This window comes from Siphateles boraxobius, unplaced genomic scaffold (assembly GCF_051911475.1).
Source record: "Siphateles boraxobius isolate OS27281-9 unplaced genomic scaffold, OSU_SipBor_1 31, whole genome shotgun sequence".
In the NCBI taxonomy this organism is placed as follows: domain Eukaryota; kingdom Metazoa; phylum Chordata; class Actinopteri; order Cypriniformes; family Leuciscidae; genus Siphateles; species Siphateles boraxobius.
The window spans coordinates 20,121,069-20,137,119 of NW_027508931.1; the positions used below are offsets into that span (position 1 = coordinate 20,121,069).

The 16,051-nt window shown below is 40.4% G+C and overlaps 1 protein-coding gene across 1 annotated transcript; it reads left to right on the forward strand.

Moving 5' to 3' along the window:
* Positions 1–3,979: 3,979 nt before the first annotated feature.
* LOC143697132 (extracellular calcium-sensing receptor-like) lies at positions 3,980–8,040 on the forward strand. The gene is made up of 6 exons (XM_077194049.1): positions 3,980–4,188; positions 4,261–4,549; positions 4,631–5,386; positions 5,496–5,723; positions 6,887–7,010; positions 7,127–8,040. Exons 1-6 carry the CDS (start codon positions 3,980–3,982, stop codon positions 8,038–8,040), a joined length of 2,520 nt encoding a protein of 839 aa, XP_077050164.1.
* Positions 8,041–16,051: the final 8,011 nt, after the last annotated feature.

Genomic DNA, 16,051 nt, shown 5'->3' on the forward strand with positions numbered 1-16,051 from the left:
GGTGAAGACCATCCAGCCGCATCACAAACGTCACTGAGGGAAACTCCTCAGTGAAAAAAGGCGGCTTCTAAGGCTTTAGAAGCCGCCATACTCCTGGTAGAGTGGGCTCTTACAGCCAAAGGTGAAGGCTGACCAGCCGACTCATAGGCAAGTGAGATAGCCTCGACCACCCACTTGCTCATTCTCTGTTTAGACGCGGGACACCCCTTCTTGGGTGGCCCAAAGCACACAAATAGTTGTTCTGACTTCCTCCACAGGGCAGTTCTGTGGATATAGGCGTCTAACGCCCTAACAGGGCAGAGTAAATTAAGTTTCTACTGGTCAGACGACAGAAATGGAGGAGGACAAAAGGCCTGCAGAACTGTAGGTCTAACAACATTAGTAGGGACCTTGGAAACGTAACCGGGTCTAGGATGCAGAAAAGCCTTAACCATGCCAGGCGAAAATTCCAGGCACGAGGGTGAAACCGACAGAGCCTGCAAATATCCGATTCTCTTTAGTGAGGAGATAGCAAGAAGAAAGATAGTCTTAAACGTGAGAAACTTCTCAGGAACTTCTTCGATAGGTTCAAGAGGAGCTAGGGAAAGACCTTCTAATACGATGGCCAGATCCCAGGCCGGCACCCTCGTACGAACTGCTGGCCTCAGCCTCAGTGTGCCACGAAGGAAACGAGTTATAAGCGGGTGTCTTACAAGAGAAACTCCACTGAAAGGGACGTGGTAAGCAGCCAGTGCCGCCACATACACCTTTAGTGTGGAGGGGGATAGCCCTGTAAATAAGCGCTCCTGCAGGAATTCCAGCACTGCACCCACTGGGCAGTTAACTGGGTCCTGCAGGTGCTCTCCACACCAAGAAGTGAAGAGTTTCCACTTCAAGGCATAAAGCTTCCTCGTGGATGGAGCTCTGGAGTGAAGAATGGTCTCAACAACCTCGGTTGAGAGACCATAGTTCATGAGCTGGGCTCCCTCAGAGACCAAGCCCACAATACTGGGCGGGGGTGAAATATCATGCTGCCCGCCTGAGAGAGTAGATCCCTCCTGACCGGGAGCTCCAAAGGAGAGCCGTCCAGGGGAGAAATCAGGTCCGCAAACCATACTCGGGCCGGCCAGAATGGGGCTACTAATAGTAGGCTGACCCCGTCCCGGCGAACCCTCTCCAGAACTCCAGGTAGCAGAGCAATCGGGGGAAAGGCGAACAAACGTGACCTCGGCCACGGCTGCACCATAGCGTCCAACCCCAGAGGGGCTGGATGGCTGATGGAAAACCACAGATGACAATGCGTGGTCTCCTTGGAAGCGAATAGGTCCACCTCGGCGCGACTGAAACTCAACCAAAGGTGCTCCACCACCTCGGGATGGAGTCTCCAATCCCCCGGCCTCGGCCCCTGTCTCGACAGGGAGTCTGCTACCACATTCAAATACCCAGGGAGATACATTGCTCTCAGAAATAGTAACCTCCCTTGGGACCACAGGAGGATCTGACGGGCCAACTTGTAAAGCCGGCGAAACCGCAGGCCCCCCTGATGATTTATATAAGAGACCACCGACGTGTTGTCTGACTGAACTAACACATGATGACCTCTCAGGTCTGCTAGGAAGTGTTTTAGAGCCTGGAACACCGCCAACATCTCTAGACAATTTATAAGCCGTGATAGATGATGGTCCTGCGACAGCCCTTGGGCTGGACGACCACTCGTGACCGCCCCCCACCCTGTGAGGGAAGCATCCGTCGTTAGTGTTACGCGACGACAAAGAGCCCCCAACACAGGCCCTTTGAATAGGAACCAAGTTTCTTTCCACATGACCAGAGCACGAAGGCAGCGCCGCGTGACTTTGACCGTGCGGAGCGGATTTCCCCTCGGGGAGAATCCCTTGGTCCTGAGCCACCACTGTAGCGATCTCATGTACAACAGGCCGCAAGGTATAACGTCGGACGCTACTGCCATCAGACCCGACAGTCTCTAAAACTGTTTTACAGTAAGTAGCTGGCCTAGCTTTACTTGTTTCACAGCTGAGAGAATCGAAACGATGCGGGTCGGAGCGAGTCGCGCCTGCATCGAAACCGAAACCCAAACGACACCCAGAAAAGTGGTCTTCTGAGGAGATAATACACTTTTCTTTGCGTTCAGCCTCAACCCCAACTTCCTTTTTTTTTTTTTTCGCCCGCCACCACCCCCCCTCTTTAGAGGACAACTTTATTTTTAATAAAACAGAAAAAGAGCATATATGCACAATATATTACAATACAGACAATAAATGTGTATACAGCAACTATTCAAATAACTATTACTATTGCTATTACTATCACAGTAACTGTGAATAGCATAACTATTCACCCCGTACAGTGTGAGCCTGGGTACATAAGTGAAGGGGGGGTTATAGCACCATATTCAAGGTGTAACACGTAACCCCAACTTCCTGATATGAACAAGAATGACATCTCAATGTCGAACCGCCATCTGCTCAGTCTGAGCTAAAATCAACCAATCGTTGATGTAATTGAGGACACGAACACCCTGAAGCCTCAGGGGCACTAGTGCTGCGTCCATGCATTTCGTGAAAGTGCGGGGAGATAAAGCTAGGCCAAACGGAAGAACCCTGTGCTGGTACACCTCGCCCCCGAAGGCGAACCTCAGGAACTTCCTGTGTTGTGGAAGGATGGAAATGTGGAAGTACGCGTCCCTTAGATCTATCGTGACAGACCAGTCCTCAGATCTGATTTGTGACACGATCTGCTTGATAGTGAGCATCTTGAATTTTGGCTTCCCTACCGAGCGATTCAATAGGCGCAGGTCTAAAATTGGACACAACCCCCCATCCTATTTTGGAACGATGAAATATCGGCTGTAATAGCCTGACTCCACACTGGGAGGAGGAACCCGTTCTATAGCCTCCTTTTGAAGGAGTGCTTTCACCTCTTGTTCCATAACCAGAGCCTGCTCGGGGCCCACCACTGTAGGCAGAACCCCTCTGAATCTTGGTGGTCGACACCTGAATTGGATAGCATAATCCCTTTCTATTGTCTGCAGGACCCAATGAGATATTTCTGGAAGGCTTTTCCACTCTGCCAGAAATTCTACTAAGGGTACCAGTCTCTCGAGACGGGCCTCTGGTGTAACTTGAGCAGCAAACGCAGCGCCCTGTAACGGCACACCGGCAGGGAACAACTGGTCTAACCGCTCTGAACCCCTCCTCAGAGGGAGCGAGCGTCCCTCGGGAAATCGCTCGCTGGGACCGTCTGCGCCCCGGCATGAAGGCGGGGTTGGCAGAACGGGCCCCTGAGGGCACCGAGGAAGAATGGGCACTGTAGAAAGAGGTGAACACCTTTCCGCCTCGGTGGGGACCACCCTCAGTGTCCTGCGCGCCGTGGCGCCAGGACTTCTTCTTAGCCGAAGCCTTCTTAGCTAATATAACTGTCCTCAGATCAGTTCTATTACTCAGTTCTATTACACACACATCAAGCATAGCAGGGTGGAGCTTGAATTGTTTAACCAATCAAAATTACCTGTACATGACTGATCAACAATTGCTAGGCAGATTTACTAAATTTAGGTTATATGCAGCATTATGATTGGAAGAATAATATAAAATACAATAATATTATATCACAGAATAATAATATAAGCTATTAACATTGGAAGTTATAAGAATTACATTCCTATAAGAACTTCTTATGGGGGTTACAAATGCCAAAACATAGACTTAGAAACTAGACAAAAGATGAGGCTAAGAACATGTTAGATGCATTTTAGATTTTTCAAATTCTTTACTAGATACTACATAATCTCACAATTCATTAGTTTATGACAGCGTGAGAAAACCTATGGTTTATTACACCTCTACTTGACCAGATTAATTTGTCCTATCGGATCATTGGCTACATTCCCAATCAGTCAACCATATTAATTATGCCTATAAGAGTGCAAATACTGTATCATATACTTTGCATTTGGCATTCACTGCGGAGTACACTCATTGGGATGCTTCTCTTTCTTTATACACTCCTGCTTTTCCATCAACTTCATACACAGGCAGAACACACTCCTTGTCAAACCATGGGAGACCCCAAGTTCCCTCTCCTTTCTAAGGATGGAGATGTAACTATTGGAGGAATTTTTGCAATCCACAGAAAAGAAACATTACCTTATTTTGAGTTTACACAAAAACCTCAACTTCTGTCATGCTCCAGGTTTGTTAGATTGGAAACTATTTGTTAAGTTAATTTCTAATTAGCTAACTGAGTTAATGTTTATTTTCACAGTGTGAATCTGAGAGAATATCGTTTGGCACAAATCATGATTTTCGCAATTGAGGAGATTAACAGAAGCAAAAGTTTGCTCCCTAATGTTTCTATTGGTTATCGAATATATGATACCTGTGGTTCAAGACTGTCTACCATGAGTGCAACTATGGGACTGATGAATGGTCATGAGTTTGAAGCAGGACACAGATGCAATGGACAGACTCCTTTACATGCTATCATAGGCGAATCAGAGTCTTCTGCCACAGTGATTTTGTCCAGAACTACAGGACCTTTTAAAATTCCAGTGGTAAGGAGCCATATCACTACATGTTTCACATAATCACCATACTGATGACTATATCATTGTCTCTGGTGATTTCTTTTTCAGATAAGTCCCTCAGCCACATGTGAATGTCTCAGTAACAGGAAAGATTACCCTTCTTTCTTCAGGACTATTGCTAGTGATTATCACCAGAGCAGAGCACTTGTATACATAGTCAAGCACTTTGGCTGGCCTTGGGTGGGAGCTGTAAACAGTGACAATGACTATGGAAACAATGGAATGTCTGTATTTCTGAAAATAGCCCAGGAGGAGGGAATTTGTGTAGAGTACTCTGTGAAATTCTACCGAACGGAGCCAGAAAAACTTAAAAAAGTGGTAGACACTATAGAACGAGGCACAGCAAAAGTGATTGTTGCCTTTGTTTCATTTGTTGAGATGGGCTTACTTATTGATCAGTTAAGTATTCAGAACATTACAGGCTTCCAAATGATTGGTGTAGAATCATGGATAACTACAAAGAATTATATCAATCCAAATAGTTTTCATTCCCTAGGAGGGTCACTTGGCATTGCAGTGAGAAAAATAAATATTGAAGGGTTTGCAGATTATGTTGGAAAAGCATTCTGGGATACAGCTTTTCCATGCCTAAAAGGTGAGGGGAAATCTACTCGATATGCATTAAGTTGCATCAGATATGAGGATATATTTGCGCTAAAAAACTACACTGAAGATGTGCCTGAACAAAGATATGCAAGCAACGTCTATAAAGCAGTTTATGCTGTAGCTCATTCACTGCACAAGCTACTTGAGTGCAAAGAACCAGAAGGCTGTGAGACAAGCCTGACAATACAACCACAGGAGGTAAAAGATAAAAGACAGATGAATAGAAACGGAGAAAAGGGAAACATATTTTTGTTAGATATGTTAAATGCCTCAGTGATAATATCAAAACTGTCTTTTTTTTCGCTAGGTGGTTGAGGCTCTGAAAAAGGTACATTTCACAATAAAAATGGGTGATCGAGTATGGTTTGACAGTACTGGTGGTGCAATAGCACAATATGAAGTTGTGAACTGGCAGCAGGACTCTGACGGATCATTCCAATTTAAATCTGTAGGATACTATGATGCCTCACTTCCCCCTGACCAGCGCTTAGAGCTTAATACTAAAGAGATCATTTGGACTGGAGGACAGCTGAAGGTAAATGGAAATAAGTAGGGTTCTCCTACAGGTTTTTTTTTTTAATTAAGAGAATATCATATCAAAAACAAAAAAAGTAAATACTTGTATTTAACTTTATGAAAGGTATGAGGAATACCAAATTAGTTTAGGATGGAAAATGGTTCCACAACTTAAAAAAATAATAATTTACATGCGTGTACTGTAAGAAGATAATGAGTCACAATTCTGTAAGTCAACACTTCACAATAATGTTTGATCATTGACATTAGTATTGTAATTAAGTATCTTGAACAATAAACAACCAATAATAAACGGAGATAAACTTTTGAACTGATTAATTTATATTTGTACTTTTGTTGATTGTTTATTCATGTTTGTTCATAACACAAAATGTAAAAAAAAAAAAAAATTATTTGTACATGGTTAGTCTATCAATACTATTAACTAATTACATTTACATTACATTTTTGTAAAGCTGAATTGTTTAGAAAACAAACTGCACTGATTCATCAACAAGGATGTTAATATTGGATCTTTATTAGGCTACATTTTGTGACATGACATAGGATGAGGGTCACTGATTTAAAGTAGCATTGTGGATGAAACTTTACTTGACAAAAACAGTTTGTATATTAATATCCTAACAAACAGAATAGTCTTAAAGTATAGTCACCATAGTCACCAATACGTGTCAAGCTTATCCTGGACTATTTCTGCCCTCCCATGAATAGAGTACACTTATCCGCCATCCAGTGTGTTGTCTGGAATTTTTTTTACTAAACTACCATTTTCACTGGCCGATGCTATCAAGTTTTGATTTTAAATTCATCTACACACAAGAAGATCATTTAACATGCACACAAGTGGTTGCTGTGGCAATAACCAAATATGATACCTGGAAGTGAAATTATCCTGCATCTGAGGCCATCACTAAATATTGGCAATAAAAATATGTAAAACCACCAACATTGATCTTTGCTCAGAGAAAAATACCCTATAGCACCATTTAGTGTCCAACCAGCTGTAATGAATGTATAACCACTTTGAACGCAGATGCTGGCGTGAAAATTATGAAATTGTGGCAATATCAGCATTATTAATCAATATTATTGATAAATCTAACTTAAGTGTTCAGAGTCCGTAAAATATTTACAGTACGTATGTATATTTTTTACGTGTAGAAGCCAAGGTCTGTCTGCAGTGATATCTGTCCTCCAGGCACCAGGAAGGCTGCACAAAAAGGAAGACCTGTCTGCTGTTATGACTGTATTCCATGTGCTGAAGGAGAAATCAGTAATGAGACAGGTAATCATCAGCCAATCTCACAGTTTCACAGAAAATAGTTTAGTTGCATTTCACTGTTCATCAATTAGTTTGTTTTCCTTTTTTTCTCTAACTAGTGATTACAACTTAATTTCCAGATTCAATTAACTGCAAGCAGTGTCCAGGGGAATACTGGTCTAATATTGAGAAAAATACATGTGTGTTAAAGGCTGTAGAGTTTCTGTCATTCACAGAAGTTATGGGTATAATGCTAGTCTTTTTCTCACTGTTTGGAGTAGGATTAACCGTGCTTGTGGCCATCCTGTTTTACAGCAAGAAGGACACCCCCATAGTAAAAGCCAACAATTCAGAGCTGAGCTTCCTGCTGCTCTTCTCATTGACTCTGTGTTTCCTCAGTTCACTTACTTTCATTGGTCGGCCCACTGAGTGGTCCTGTATGTTGCGTCACACAGTATTTGGGATCACTTTTGTCCTCTGTATCTCCTGTGTTCTTGGTAAAACAATAGTGGTGTTAATGGCCTTCAAGGCCACACTCCCAGGAAGTAATGTCATGGGATGGTTTGGGCCTTCACAACAACGACTCAGTGTTCTTGCCTTTACACTTATACAGGTTCTTATCTGTGTTCTTTGGCTTACAATATCCCCTCCATTTCCCGACAAAAATATGAAATATTACAAGGAAAAGATCATTATTGAGTGCAGTCTTGGTTCTACTATAGGTTTCTGGGCTGTGCTGGGTTACATTAGCCTCCTGGCTTTTTCGTGTTTCATTTTGGCTTTTCTGGCTCGTAAGCTGCCTGACAACTTCAATGAAGCCAAATTCATCACATTCAGTATGCTCATATTCTGTGCTGTGTGGATCACATTTATTCCAGCTTATATCAGTTCTCCTGGAAAATTTACTGTAGCTGTGGAGATATTTGCCATTTTAGCCTCAAGCTTTGGTGTACTATTCTGCATATTTGCACCTAAATGTTATATTATCCTGCTTAAGCCTGAACAAAATACAAAGCAACACGTGATGGGGAAAATTACATCTAAGTCCTACTGAAAAATAAAATGTCTATATTTACATTGAAATATTTTTTAATTATTTCCTCAAAGACAAAGGGAAAAGTTGTACTGATTTATTAAATGCACATTCACTGCTTTATTTTAACCACACAAAATGTATGCTGCCATGTAAGTTATTTAAAGGGACATTAGTACATTACATAATGCCTTAAATTTAAAACACATTTATTTATTCTGAGGTTATATATATATTAACAGCACTATTGAAATGTTGACAAATCTAGCTTATATCTTCTAGTTCAACATGCTTAGAAAAGTTTAATATTGATATTTGTGAGCAAAGCCAAACATTAATAAACTGCAAACATCAACAGTCTGTGCTTGTGTAAGGTTATTACATATTTAGGCTTTGACAAAGCAATTATATTGCCTGAAAAATTCAGAAATTTGGTTTTGCTGTCAACATTTTTTGTTAAATGAAAATATCCTTAAGGTTTTAGGCCGTTGTTCTTTGTAAGCTTGATAATAAATCCTTTTCATTTAGCTAGCTTATTGTTTTTGTGTATTGAAGTTTGGCTTCCTCTCAGCAGGGGCGTGTCTAGACACGTAATCGTCTAGACCAGGGATTGATAACTTCGATAGTGAACCATATTTTTCTCATTCATACCAAGGGGCCAGATTACTAATCCACACTCACACCTTTTACACTGTTTTACTCAATTTACTTCTTACTATCAACTTACTACTTATTAAGGGAAATCAATGTATAATTAATGTAATTTAACTATAGTTTTAACTATAAAACTTGTGCAATTATGCTAATTCATATCAGTTAACAAGCAATATTAGCCTACCCCAACAAGCCAATGTAAACATATCAATTGCATTGTCTGTAAATTTGCAACAAACAAATGTGTAGATGTCCTATTTTTGATTACAAGCCTAGAGAATATTCTCAACTCATCCTCAGAGAACAGTTAAAAAGTGCTTTATCAAAAATAGTTGTTCCAAATGGTATTACTAATCCATTTCCACAGTACCTAACATTACCTACCATGATTAAAAATACCATTTCTAAAAAATAGTTAAGAACATAGTTAAGTGCATACATTTCTGTCATGTATTTGACAAAAAGGTTTTGTTGACTATGCATTTTACCTTTGAAATCTAAGACAAGTGTAACTCTGGTGTCACCGGTGTATTCTCGTTAGCCGCATTTCCACCGTCGAGCCAAACTGTTCTCTTTGTTAAACCTAGGGCTGGACAATAATTCAATATCAATATATATCGCGATATTTTTTTTTCGATAACGGTGATATGATTTTTAAACACATTTTCGATATTTCAATATACATAGCAGCATTTGTCACTGACTGACGTTAGGTGCGCAGCCGTCAGAAAGAGCAGAACACAACTGGCTACTTTCCTGATGACGTACACCACAGACTCTCAACCACTGCTCAGAGCAGCGGATCTCCAACGCAGCAAGTTTCAGCCACAGAATGAGCGCCCCTGACCGGAATGCAAATGTGACTGAACGAGCTTCCACAAGTGAGGAGAAAGCAGACGAAATAGTTGATAAGAGAGGAACGACTAATTCAGTGGTATAAATTCAGTGGTGTTTCGGTGTTTCAGCGTGCTGCAAAATGTGCCGGAGTGTGACTGCCGAGTACGACTAGCAGCGGGAACACATCAGACGAGTAGCAGGAGATAGACTGTGCCGATGCGCGCGTCCGCGGCCAGGAACGTCGCGTCCACACTCTAAAAATAGCTCACCGAAAGTTCTAATGAGCAGGTATGGCTCCCTGTGAATGTCCTGACGCGCGCACACACACGCACACGACGTGCAGAATCCAGTTCTCTTTCTTTAGCGCTTGAATAATAACACACATTTATGCCAAAATGTCCGTTTTGTCAATTGTATCCTCACAAGAACAGTCTAAATGATTTAAATAAAATCTTAAATGAAAGTTAAGAGTAGCCTAAATGAGAAAATTAAATGCGTAAGATCCTCTCATCAGCGACAGATCTTGAAGGGACAGCAGCCAATTCTGTCTGTCAGTAAAGTTAACCAAAGAACAAAGGGGAACAGAGCAAATTACTCACTGATCTTGTCTAAAGAACGTGTGTAGCTTTAATAAGGATTAATCTATATTTCATTTATAATTTATGCAGTTCAGACTATTTGATAACCTTATTCAGTTTCTGTATATTTCAGTTTTATTTACACACAAAACATTAATGGTGAACATTTTTGACTTTATAAAATGATTATCTCAAGTCTTGAAAAAAGTAAGACATATTTTTGTTATACATAGTTTAGTAGCCTACTTTTATTTTTGGCAGAATTTATCATTATAATCAACTTAATTATTTCCTGGATTTTGTAACACCATAGTCCCTAAATTTATGTAAATGCAGGAAATGGGATTTAAATCAGAAAAAATTCCTCCATTTTGTGTACCAAATGTTGCACAAATGTTATGGCAAATGTAAATTTAAAAACAGAAATGCATTGCCATTTTACATATTACATTGTCATTTTGCATATTACATTTCAAACTGAATATTGCTACCCATATGCTTTCATAGTCTTGTAGCAGGTATTGAGAAGAGAATATTATTGTTATGATGGGTTATTTCATTGCTTCATGTAGTTTTTTATGGTGCAGTAGCGAAAGACTCCAGCAGATTTCATAGACTTGGCAAATTCATTTTTCAGAAGATAGTAGGAACAGACATCTGTTATGGGCGTTCTTGGCAGTTTTTCTGAGGCTTTTATATTGTTCAAATCGATATCGGAACTATATCGTATCGACCGAAATGAAGAAATATATCGTGATATAAAATTTGGCCATATCGTCCAGCCCTAGTTAAACCGTTCCATTCCGTGCCGATCCGAGCCATCCGGTACGGATGTGGTTTCGTTTTCCGCTGTGGGGCTGATAACAGCTGCTGTTTTGAATGTGATACAAATGAGTCAGTCATTGCCTTGGTAACACAAGAGTTTACACACGACATGCAATGTAAATAGCGACTGCTTTATGGAGGGTGATCAGATATTTATTTTAATTATATTATTAAATGTTGATGTTGCTCAAATAGCATGTTTAGCAAGCTAAGGTGAAACTGCCAGCTAAAACAGTTTCTTTCATACCATTCTTAGAACTGTTCAGCCCGACAGTGGAAAACGTCTCGGGTTACGTATGTATCCCTGGTTCCCTGAAAAGGGAACTCGAGCTGCGTCGATACGCTTTGGGAAGCACGTGTGAAATCAGTCCAATGGTATGACAGAACTTCATAGGCGGGTGACGTCACAGACCAGGAAACTATAAAGCATACCCAGAATCAAACTGGTCTAGCTTCTGATAGGCTGAAGCAAGTCGATCACAGGCATGCAGGCAGGGCAATGCAGCATCACGTTCCCTCTTCAGGGAACCGGGGTTACATACTGTAGTGTTACAAATGTATTAAATGTTTTTAGGTTCAAATACAATAGTATATACACTGAGAAAGTTTAGTAGACTGAATTTAGCATTTGAAGTATAAATGATGATATCAGAATTATCAGTAAGGGATTCAATGCCAGTCCTGATCTCTCTATTGTAAGTCAAGCAATTCAGGTGTCGGACATTAGCTTTTGTCTGTATGCACTTCCTGGCCATTAAGATGGGTGATACAGACGGGCAGATTACAGAAACTCTCACCTTTTTTTCTAATGGCTCTCGGAGCCACTGTCCCAGTCGGTGAAGAGTCTGGCTGATTGGATTAGGATATTTACATTTGAATCACCCTGTTATGCTGACAAGATCAGGGCTGTGGAACTTCTGGTAAAGTGCTGAATCCTGTACTTCACATTTACATGCTTTGTTCAGATTGCCTCCCCCCTTTTATGTAAATCCCTCCCCCTTTGGAAGGATAAAACACTGTGTTTTTAGATATTGAGTTAGACTTGGGTAAGATTTTGGACGAAGCAGACTACAGCAAATAAAGAATCCTGCTGAAAAGATAAGCCAAGTCCCCTTGTCTTCGCTCCTGAGTTTTTCTACACTTAAGAAGAACAAGGTTTACACCAGATGTCGTGACCCGGATAGAGCTACTCACCAGAATCCAGATTGAATCAACAAAAGATCTCAACGAAGAATTTACTTTCTGACTGAGTTCCAGACCGAATCTGGAAAACCTCAAGCTCAACAAAGATCTCAACAAAGAAAGAACTTTTCTGACTGAGTTTCCAGACGGAATCTTTCCACACAACCAACGATTTGGTGAGTTTCAACTCTATTTAAAGAACCACTGAAGACCAGTACAAATTTGTCATTCCTCTGCGCAGCCAGAGAAGTGTTAACAGACAGCTGTAGAGTTTGGTTAACTGGTGTTATCCTCTAAAATTTTCTTTTAGAGATGTAAGTTGATCCTCTGTTGTCAGACAGGGAAGATTTTAGCATTACGTGTTAATATTTTGTGATCATCTGTTCACAGAGAAGGATTAGCATTACGTGCTAGTTATTTTTTTATTTTTTTTGGTCATCCTCTGTTCACAGAGAAGGTTAGCATTACGTGCTAATGTTTTGTTTTATCCTCTGTTTCAGGCAGGGAAGATTAGCGTAAAGTGCTAGTAATATTGTGTTATCCTTTGCTCTGCCAAAGAAGGTTAACAATAGTTGATCTGTGTTAACAAGTGTACCCTCTGTTGATAAGAGAAGTTTTAGTGTTTTTGATTGTGTGATAACAAAGAAACATCACAAAATGGTTAGAAGGAATGCTAGGCTGGTTCCAACAACTGACAAAGGTGGTCTTGCTACCCCTTTGTGGTCAGATAGTGAATTTAAAACACTGTTAGTGGAACAAATGAACCTAATAGTCACAGAAAAAGTTAGACAAGAACTAACACAGAAATATGAGATTCATCCAGACAAGATTTGGTCGGTAGATGAGTGTAAAAAGGTGCTTGGAGCAAGTATCCGCAAAAAAAAAATGTGAAAGGGATATTATGCTGCCATAGAGAATTTGGTTTAGCACTAGCTACACAACAGTCTCAGCATAACTCAGAACTAGAGAAAGAGAACAAAGAGCTACGTGCTAGAATTTCTTCTTTGACCAAGAAATTGAACTGCAACAAACCTATAGAAAAAAATGATGTAGAAGAAGTTAGTCAGCTGGATAACATTTACCCTGACTTACGAGCGTTCTTTGAAACAGATGCGGCTCTCCGCCCAGTAACTGATGTGCCTGTAAATTCAGTAAATGTGTGTGGTGCTAGAAAGAGATCGCAGGGAATTGAGAGAACTTAAAGTGTTCCTCCCAACTCTTCTGTTGTCCAAATCCAAACTGTTGCCAAAGCACTCAGACCTAGAGACATAGAGAGATTATCCCAAAGCTTGCCATCAGCACGTACACAGTTTTCTGAATTTAGAAGAACATTAATCAGCAAAATGCGTCTATATGACATGTCGTTAATAGAGGTCACACAGTTAACGTCACAAATTTTAACTGAAACTGAATTCAACAGTTTTGAATCTTGGTCTAGAATTACTAGCTGTGTACAAAAGAAAGAAGAAAATGTAAGCGAATATACTGAGAGGTTTTGTCAGTCAGCCGTAACATACAGTGGAATAGTGGATGACTCTGAAAGTGTGCTCGATGACAAAGGACCACTGATTCGTATCTGGTCAGATGGCCTTGTAGTCGAATACAGATGAGCTTTGCCATTCCAAGATATAGCTTGGTCTAGCAGAACTCTCAGAAGTAACTTAGACAGCTTGGCGGCATGGGAAAGAGCAGCAGCTACATTCATCACAACACCACCAGAAAACAGGTGGTCTAAAAAAGAAGGCAAATGCCACTACTGTGGAAAATTAGGACATTGGGAGAAAGAGTGTAGGAAGAAGTTGCAAGACACAAAAAGAAATGCTATGCATAATTCTGCTCCTTCTCAGCCTGCTTACAACCCTGAAGCAGTTCCGCAAGTGTCCACTGAGACTTTAGGACAGCTAGTTCTTGCTCTTCTAAGAGCACAACAAGACCAGGAAAAAAACAAACTTTCTTTAACTGGCGTAGTAGGTGAAGATTCTGTTTTGTATGAAACCCCGCCCATAGATGTTCAATTTGGCCCGAAAACTCTGAATACAAAATTGATATGTTCTCCATTAAATACAGGTGCAATTTTAGGCATGGATCTCCTGAGACAAGTACATCTAACGTTAGACATGTCCTCAGAATCTGCTAGCATAAAAATTTCCGGTAACACTTCATTTTGATAGTCCGTTCGTTGAGACTCTACTACTTATTAGTAGCCATTCAGTAGCTTGTCAACAGTGCATCAGTTGACATTCAACAACACTGTTTCAACAGACAACTAACATACATTCAACTAACTGCCTATAGACTATAAGGTACATATAAGGTACATTTCAAGTGTTAATATCAGTTGACAGTCAACAACACTGTTTCAACAGACAAGTAACACACGTTCAACTAACTGCCTATAGACTATAAGGTACATTTCAAGTGTTAATCTACAGATTTTACAAAAAGTGCCTGTTGACTTTCAATGTTATTTTGCAACAAGTTATTAGCCAATTGTCAACTAACTTTCTGTAGATTGAGGGACCATCTTCTACCCTGTCTACCAACCACTCAAAATCAATCGTTGATTTTGAGTGAAAGTCAACTGTCATGTCAGCATATGATCTGTATATGGTACTGTATAGGGGTCCCAAATGCATCACATTAATGATTATTTCAACTGAATAAAAACTGTTTAATTTTTTTTTTTTTAACATTAGTTGATAATCGGTTTATAGTCAACTAAAGATTAGTGGCTTATCTGTTTCTTGTCAACAAATTTATTGTTTATGATCAGTAGACCATTAATAGACATTCTCCACTAAGCCTTAGTACATATAATTTAGGACTATCTAATTAAATTGAAAAACAGTTGATATCAGTAGAAAGTCTATAACCTATCAACAGATTGCGTACAGGTTTCCATTAATTATATGCAACATAATTACAATTTAAAACGAGAACAGTTTTGCATACCTGACTGAAGTAGAACAAACACCATAGGCAGCACATCAGAGAAAAAATGCACTTTTATTAAATTAAAAAAACACTCCAAATAAAATTATTATGATTTCCATTACACGAGAGTAGATGTTAAAACTTCATGCTGATTTGTACTCGGCTTTCGCCAAGATAATCACCAACTAAGACGTAGCTTTACAGTAACCTATGCTTCTCCATCCATTCTTTCCATCTGGTGACGTGAATTTTCTGTCTGGTGTTAATACAGTGTATTGCGCGTCAGCACACACAACGGCTGCAACCACAGTGCGGTCCCCCCATAACAACCCTCTGGATTGAGCGGAGTAGGGAACATCTCTAGGGTCTTCAAGTGGGCACCTTCCGTCCTCAGTGTTTCGTCGACTAGCCCACGACACCTCAAGAGGGCTCGACAGTGACTCTGGCGTCCCAGAGTCACCCCCTCTGTCCCCCACTCAACTCAGCCCAGCTTACTAACCCATTAATACAAAATAATACAACCCATTCTTTACTAGGGTATCATGATCATATCTGATTATGTGACATTATATTGAGCATTTAACAACGAGAAAACTCGTTTGCTGCACTGGCCTAGTTGGTCTAGCTTGGTGGTCAAGTTATAAAGAGTAGAACCACAAAAAACAAAAACAAAAAAAAAACTCGAATTTTGTTAACAACGACCTACTTAACTCATTCAGTCTTTCTTGACAGAAAAGGGGATGAGCTGTTTGTTGTTTTTCATTTCAATTATCTTTTCTGCCAGTTCACCAACAATTTTTTTCTGACAGAGTTGTGCTAGTAAGTGTGTATTTACCCTTGAACTGTTCTAGGACACTTTTGTCTACCATGTAAATCTCTGCAATTGCTGCCGTGTCTTTCACAGCATTTCTAGAAACACAAGTTCCCTTTCGAGGGAACTCAACACTGCGTCGAGAACTCAACACTTTGGGGGCGCTCCCTTAGCGTGCGCCTCTGAAGTAAGAATGAAACTATTCCAATCC

Coding starts and splice junctions, on each gene's coding strand:
- LOC143697132 (XM_077194049.1), top strand. CDS start 3,980: ATGCTTCTCTTTCTTTATACACTCCTGCTTTTCCATCAACTTCATACA. Junction 4,550..4,630: donor GACCTTTTAAAATTCCAGTG/GTAAGGAGCCAT, acceptor TTTCTTTTTCAG/ATAAGTCCCTCAGCCACATG. Junction 5,387..5,495: donor TGACAATACAACCACAGGAG/GTAAAAGATAAA, acceptor TTTTTTCGCTAG/GTGGTTGAGGCTCTGAAAAA.